Below are 7,745 nucleotides of genomic sequence, written 5' to 3'. Positions count from 1 at the left end.
TTTTGCATTTTGTTTTGTATTTGATAATGAATTGTTTCATTTTACTGGAAGAGCTCTTGAACTTAAATGCTAAATATTGTTGCAGGATTATCCTTCCTTTATATCCTTTCACAACTATTCATTGTGCAAGTCCCCAGTGAGAACACGCCAGTCAAAAAGACCCAGAGGTACCCCTACAGGAGCAACTCCACTGCAGCCCCATAAGGTTTTTCAGAAATAAAATCTTTATCTTACAATCTAATTCATTTGAAATAATACACTTATAATGTTGATTTGAGCTGCAATTATATGAACTAATCAACTTTGCATTAACTGTTATATATGAATAATTCTATTAATTTATGACAGTTTGCCAAGGAAAATGCACGGAATCAACAGTGGACTCAGGAAGAAAGAGGCACTCTAAGGACTTATGTTGAGGAGTTCTGGCAGAACTGTGCCACACACCTCTCTGAAGTGCATGGTTGGTTAAGAACCGGTATGTTGTTCAGAATTATTGACATATAAGATTACAGTGTATGTGTCAACTCCTTTTTTTCCACAGGCACTGGTGTACTTATTGAATATAACTGTAATTTAATGCAAAAATGCTATTGAAAAAGGATAAATATCTTTTGACATCTTCCTGAACATGATACACTGTTTATCAAATTTGTATTTGATCTTTTTGCGTCAAGTTATGAAAAATAATGTTTTCAATATTCATAAATTTTATATTCTGCTTAATTCAAAGGAGACTCGTGTAGACAACAATACAAGAGGAACAAGTCCTTGTTTTTGGAGCTATCAGATCCACCTTCTATAACATCTGTTTTCACACAGACACCACCTATTTGTAGCCACAGCAAATCAACTTTTACAGAACCTGAAGTTCCAGTTGTGATGTATTTAATTCAATATCTGATTTTCTATTATATATACTTATGCATATCATAATACATTTGTTAGTATCATATTATCACATAAATGATCATACTGAGTAGGATGTATGCCTCTGATTGATGAAACTAATTATTTGACCAACCCCATATCTATTATAAAAAAGAGGGTGAAATTACATTTTGAAAAATATAATTTTTGATAAATTTGACACTTATATAGGAGTTCAACATATACCATACAACAAGCAGACCATAGCATTAGCCTTCAAGACAGAGCAGATCTTTTAAGCACAGTTACTCATGGTAATGCCAATGACATTGCAGCGAAAGTTATGGCAATCAAACAAACGCGAAAGGAAGTAGAAAAAATCGTCAAAGATGGTATCAATTCAGACGCTGCCTTAATTACAAATAATAAGTCTGTTTTGTATAACAAGTCTTTTGAAGATTTGCAGTCGTTTCAGTGGGCTGATGTTGTTGGTGAAATGGTTGTTTGCCAGCCTACTTTAGCAAATATATTGCTTACTGTTATGTCAAGAAATAAGGTGACGACAGACAGTCTCTCAGAAAACTTGGTGCCAAAACTTGGACTGATCTACAGCATATTAATGCAGGAACGGTACCATAAGCTGAGTTTGGTTCAGAGAGTTCTGGCTATTGTGCTGAAAGATGAACAGACTCATGAAAAGGTAAAAAGTCTAGTCATAATTGCTAGTTATGAATGTCATGGTGCTATATTGTTAGCTCTGAGAATTTCTTAAATGTGCTGGTACATTTTTAACTATGGGTTAACAGCAAACAATATTACTTGAAAATCATTAAATATACCCTGACATTTTTTGTATTTTCATCATTATGCATGTTCCTGTTGGTAAATCAGAATCTGTGATCTGACCTAGATATTAGAACTTCCATCTAAACTTACTCTGCACTTTAAATACTCAGTACCTACCCTTCCCTTGTCTGTGTTGCAATATCTCTTGTATGTAATAAATTGCATGTGCTACTTGATATAGATGTATGTCTGCTTTACTGTGAGCATCAACTAACAGTCTTATGGAAACTTGTGGGTTCAAATCCCACCACTGCTTATTTGAATGGTTAAAAGTAGTGTATATTACTTGGCAAAGTCTCCATTCTTTATTTAATCTCTTTCTTATTCCTTTTCTTTTTTATGTTTTTTTTCTCTCTTAAAACTTATTCTTTTTGTATTTTTTTTTTAATTTTATCATTATTATTTTTGCATTTCATAGATTATCTTGACATCTAATGACTCTCGTATGATTTTAATTGAGTTTGTTTTGTTTCAATAGCTTCTTAAGTTGGTGTCTTCCTGGAGCATACCAAGTAAATCAATAACAATACAGTGACATTTATTGAATAAACGTCAATTTTTATGAATGGTCCTTTTAAGATTTGAATGCCTGTCTTTCAAATATTGCTTTTTATGACCATACATCTATATATTTATTCATTCAAGAAAACAACTAAACATTATACATATGCTTTTTAGTAAATGATAATAATTTTTTCAAAAGTTATTTTAGGTTTTTGATCGATTGGAACCCATCGGCATAACAAGCTCCTACTCCACATTACTGAGGGTCATAGAGGAAGTTGGTGATAGCTGTTATGTAAACATTCTTAACGAACTAATGAATGGAAAAAAGTACCGTCTCATAGGTGACAATGTGAATTTTCGTGTTGGAAAAAAGTTTCAACGTAGCAATGAAAAGCAAAGTCAACAGTACCACTGGTTTGCATCGTGTGCTATTATTCAAAATTGTGAATTTTCTCAATACTCTGATGTCCCTCAAGGACCAGTTAGAGGTCTTGATCTGACACATATATTACCATCTGAATCTGATATTGCTGCTCTGAAGACTAATTATACCTGTCACATTGCCAAAGTAGCTAAAGAACTTATTCCAGCATTGTCCTTTCTTGCTACAACTGATATTAGGCCTCAATACCCAGACATTATTCAAAAGAAAAATGGATCCATTCTCCTTCCTGTCCAACCTTTAAATGAGCAATGCTACAGCGATGTAGTCAAAATTTTGGACTCTTATCAGGAATTTGTTACAGAAATAAATGAAAAATCAGAAACCAGTTTCGACTTTATCCAAATTGGTGGTGATCAGTTAACACGGGAAAGATTTTCAGGTGCAAAAACTCTTAGAGGTGGTGCATACACAGCCAAGGAAAGATTTGAGAATCTATATCCCATCAGTTTTGAACTATTCCATACATCAATGAACTTTCTTGAATTGATGTTTAAAGTACTTTTTAAGAAGAAAACATTTGATAAAGGGACATTAAATGGAGAAAAAGTCAAGTTAAACAGATCCTCTGTACATGAAGATGTAAAAAATCATTATGATGATGACAAGGACTTTGTTGTGAGTTTTGTAAAATCCTACATAGCTGCCGCTCTAATGGAGTTTTTTGGCATTAAAGACAGGGCTTCAACTTTGACCAAAAATAAACCTCCATCCGACCCGTCAGAACTGAAAAAATGGCAGGAAGAAGTCCTTGAAACTTTCCTTGATGAATATATATTCAAGAGAGATCAGCAAATTACCTGCACACACAAAACTTTAAATTTGATGTTACCAGATGGGACACAGATTCAGATTCACATCCCATTATCAAATCCCCATAATCCAAGTACTACAAATCAAGATACAAAAGATGATGTATATAAGTATGGAGTGTTAGTGATGGAATTGGGATTAATGTTCCTAGAATTTCAGGATGTTTGCAAATCCCCAGATAGAGCTAGACTGATGACTGTTATGAAATGTATGATGATGATGTTTAAAACGGTGAACAATAACTCAAAATATGCTTTGGAAATTTTGCGTTTCCTTTGCTTTCACCAGGCATCATATAGCCTTCAGACTTCATATCAGTCAATTCATGGTCTGTTTGTGAATACACAGGGGAAACTAGACTCATCTATCCCTGCAGATCTGCATATGGAACACATGGTAAAAAAGACCAAAAGTATGCTTAAAAGCCTAGGATCAAACAAAACACCTGAAATTATTGTTAAAAGATCAAAAGCGTTAGCTGGAATGAATGGATGCCATCTCTCATCATTATGACACAGACACTAATGTAATTTTGAGATCTCATCACCACAAATTGAAAAATGCAAATGACGATGAAATAAAAATGATACAAGATATAATGGAAGTCAATCCATTTGTCTATACACCAGGAAGGAGTTTTGAATTTTTCAAAGGACTAACTAGTCCTCTTCTGTTCTCTATCAATGACAATAAATACAAGGCCTGGGTGGAACATCATAAAAGTATACTGGACTATGACTCTGGAAAGTAGGCTGCATGAAACATGTAAGTACATATTCTTTATATAGACAGATTTACACCATATATATACATGCATATACCGGTACTTGTAAATGGGTTAAATATAGCAGTCATCATATTATACCTCCTTTCATTTGCTGTTTAAGTACAGGCAAATGGGTTTTGAAGTTAAATATATATAGATTCTGAAGCTTCTGTCAAAATACAACAATCTGTGAATTTACATTTGATTTTACTATTATGAATATAACTTGCCAATTGAAAAAAAATGCTAAGGATAGAATTCTTCATTAATAAGTCCTTATAAATATGAATTTCAATGTGACAGTAATCATAATGTGCTCATATACTAATCATACTTATTATTCTAGTTTAGTATATCCTGGTTTCATTAATATTCATGCACATTAAGCAAGAATCACAGTTTAAAGGATGCATATAAACTTTTTTGGCAAATCAATGTGTTATTAGAAATTGGAATTGCAAAATGAAGAAAGAAAATAAGTACTGTATAACTGACATAAAGCAATATAAACAGACACAATGTATCAATCCATTTACAGCATGTACCGTACAGTGTTCAGTCATTTTGAAATGATGATAAGATAGCAAAAAGTGAACTAGAAACTGACTCAGGAACACTTGAATTTAGCAATTTAGAAAGATATGATTCATCTTTAATGAATTCAAAACAATCAACAATAATCTGGACTTTTTCTTCAGACATAATAAATCCTAACTCTCCTGAAGGGTCGGCATTTATGTATGCCTGAAGAGAAAGTCTAACATAATGCCTTTGTTCCAGCGAAGGAACCTTAAAACCAATAACATTTGCTCCTTCCTTACAACAAACATCGCAACAGTTATCCACACTTTCAAAGGGTGCATCAAAATATGCAGATAGATGCTGTCTCCTGCATGACTTTGATCTAATGAACTCTATCATACTGTTATCAATAGGCTTCTCTGCTAGATCAGAGTTATTGAAATATAACTTGGCTTCTGCTGCCTGGCCATCTCTTCCAGCTCGTCCAACCTCTTGTACATAGACTGTTCAAAAATAGAGTGAACATGGTGAAGGTATTAATCACTGAAATACTGTTATTTAATGAATCAGACGGTTATGCAAACTAGGACCTGATTTGATTAACTCTTCTTCTTAAGATTACCTTCTGGACTGGTTGGTGGGCCAGCATGAATTACATGCTTCACATTTCGAAGGTCGGCACCCATTCCCAGAGCAACAGTGGCCAACACAACTTTAACCTCCTTGTTGCTTTTTAAGTCCTCAATAATTTGTGAATTCACCTATTAGGTATTGATAATAATTCAACAGAAATTCTTACTTAAAGCCATCAAATTGTTGTACATGATTTTGATTATGTAGAGGTAGACTATTTATTAAGGTATTCATTGATTTAATATCTAGTTCTGAAGAAAATTAAGACACAAATAAGGATAGATATCTAAGCATGCATTGGGTAAATTTTCATCAAAGTACTTTGTAAATTATTTCAACACTTTAAATATTTCTTGGTCCTGAATTTTTAGCTTAATGTACAGGTACACGTACAAGATGCATGAAGGTACCTAGTACATTACAGGTACACAATTGACTGATTATGCAAGTATAATTTCAAGTAGCAACCAGCAATTCATGTTGCACAGCTTTCTAGCTCGTTAAGCTGAGATTTTAGAATATCAATAAGTGTGACATAGCTAGATAATCTACCTCTCTATATTCATCAAGTGTTTATTGTTGGAAACTATAAATTAAAATTACAATTTTTTCCTCATTTTGTTATACACAGAAATAAAGCACACTGGTAATTACATCATAAAGAAATTGTAAATCTTAGAGTAAAACATACATTTTCGGGTTGCGTTGAGTGATACTGTACGACACGGCTGTTTTCTGGACAAGGAGTACCATTATACATCTCCTCTTTCAGTATGCGTTTTGCTAGATCATACCCATAAGCACACCATTTAAGCTTGGAATAGATTATTGTCAGAGGGAAAGAATTCATATTCATAAGAAGATTAATAAATACAGGTTTGAAAATGTAGTCATATGCAGAATGGACTCTGTTATTTCCACCAGTTGAAGAAGGACGCTCTTGAATAGTCATCTTAATGTTGCTGTTAAGAACAGGTAATGATCTGAGAAAAACTGGCTTCTTCATGGTGAGATGTGAAGCTATAGATTTTTGAACTTTAACGGAAGCAGTGGCTGTAAGGGCTAAGATAAATGTAAGATGTGAGTTAATGGACTTCAAATTGCAGATGTTTCTAAACATTGGTCTGAATTCTTCCCCCCACTGAGGCACCAAGTGAGCTTCGTCCACAACAATGAATGTCCGTCTGTTAAGTCGAGAAACTTCTTCTAAAATAGATGGCTGTGTGATATCTTCTGGATGGCCAACAATGTACAATATTGGTGTCAAGTCTTTACTCTCATCCTTATAAAGGAGGTCTGATGCTCTTATGGACTTAGCCCCAAGTTTTGCAATTTCTTGCTCTATGATAACATTCAATGGGCATATCAACAGAACTAAACACTGTCGATCATAGAATGAAAAGTCCACAAAGGGAAGAATTTCAAATATCAGTGATTTCCCATATCCAGTTGGTAACACTGATATGCAATCATTTTTAAGGCTTGCTTTATCGTTACAACTTGCTTTGGTTTCAGATAGTTAATGTCTGTACCACAATGTAAATTCAATAACTGCAATCCTCTTTTAAACTTAATGTTCTCCTCGATGATGCAAATACCAGCCTAAAGAAAGATGGAGAAAAGATTACCTTTGTTGAGCATCTTTGTTCATGCTGTTTAAGACAGGATAGTTCAATATTGATGAAAAGCAAGAAGAATAAGAGAAATTTATAAAGAATGAAAAAGACAAATGAAAAACCAATTATTAATCAAAAAGACGCATGAAAACCCAGAGAGGACACATGATAACTCAGTCATAAATAAAAAAGACGCATGAAAATTAAAATCAAAATAAAGAGGACACATGAAATTAAAAGACGGCTTATTAAAAAACCAACATAGCATTTAGTATGAAGGAACAAGATGGGAGATGTAATGATTGGCCAAACCAGGATTTGAACGTGAACCCCCTGAATTACTATTTAGGTGCTCTACTGGCAGAGCTATCTGGTCCTGGCTATCAAAACATGGCACATAATGTAACAGCGTGGAATAAATCACTTAAAAGAACCAGACTAGGATTCGAACCCGAGTCCATTATACATTTATCTGTAGTCAGGAACATGGCAGTACTGGGCCTATTAAACACTCTATCAAAAATTATCATTTAATACTGCTAAGTGAACAAAAATATTGTCTGATGTGAGAGCTGAGGGAAGAAAAGGAGACTAAACCATTATAACTGCTTTAAATTATATTTAAGCAGTGTGGGATTTGAACCCACAAGTCTCCTGAGTAAAACAGATTCAAAGAATTGAGTGACACTACGTTTTTACATTTACATTCATATTTTTAAGGGATTAAAAT

General features: G+C 33.7%; 1 protein-coding gene and 1 pseudogene across 1 annotated transcript; one reads left to right on the top strand and one right to left on the bottom strand.

Moving 5' to 3' along the window:
• Positions 1–465: 465 nt before the first annotated feature.
• Positions 466–5,395, top strand: LOC128175153 (uncharacterized; annotated as a pseudogene).
• On the bottom strand, positions 4,528–7,040 carry LOC128176901 (ATP-dependent DNA helicase RecQ-like). Its single transcript, XM_052843425.1, has 4 exons — positions 7,028–7,040; positions 6,274–6,902; positions 5,389–5,527; positions 4,528–5,269 (listed from the first exon to the last, which is right to left on the bottom strand). Exons 1-4 carry the CDS (start codon positions 7,038–7,040, stop codon positions 4,800–4,802), a joined length of 1,251 nt encoding a protein of 416 aa, XP_052699385.1. The 3' UTR covers positions 4,528–4,799.
• Positions 7,041–7,745: the final 705 nt, after the last annotated feature.

The sequence above is a fragment of the Crassostrea angulata genome, chromosome 3 (assembly GCF_025612915.1).
Source record: "Crassostrea angulata isolate pt1a10 chromosome 3, ASM2561291v2, whole genome shotgun sequence".
In the NCBI taxonomy this organism is placed as follows: Eukaryota; Metazoa; Mollusca; class Bivalvia; order Ostreida; family Ostreidae; genus Magallana; species Magallana angulata.
Note: the sequence above shows the minus strand (reverse complement) of the source record. Positions and strands in the feature narration are given on the sequence as shown.

Excerpts from the sequence above, each read along its gene's own strand:
- LOC128176901 (XM_052843425.1), bottom strand. Across the intron at positions 5,528-6,273 it reads ATGACTACATTTTCAAACCT|GTGAATTCACAAATTATTGA; the intron begins GTATTTATTAAT and ends AATACCTAATAG. Across the intron at positions 5,270-5,388 it reads CCCACCAACCAGTCCAGAAG|TCTATGTACAAGAGGTTGGA; the intron begins GTAATCTTAAGA and ends ATTTTTGAACAG.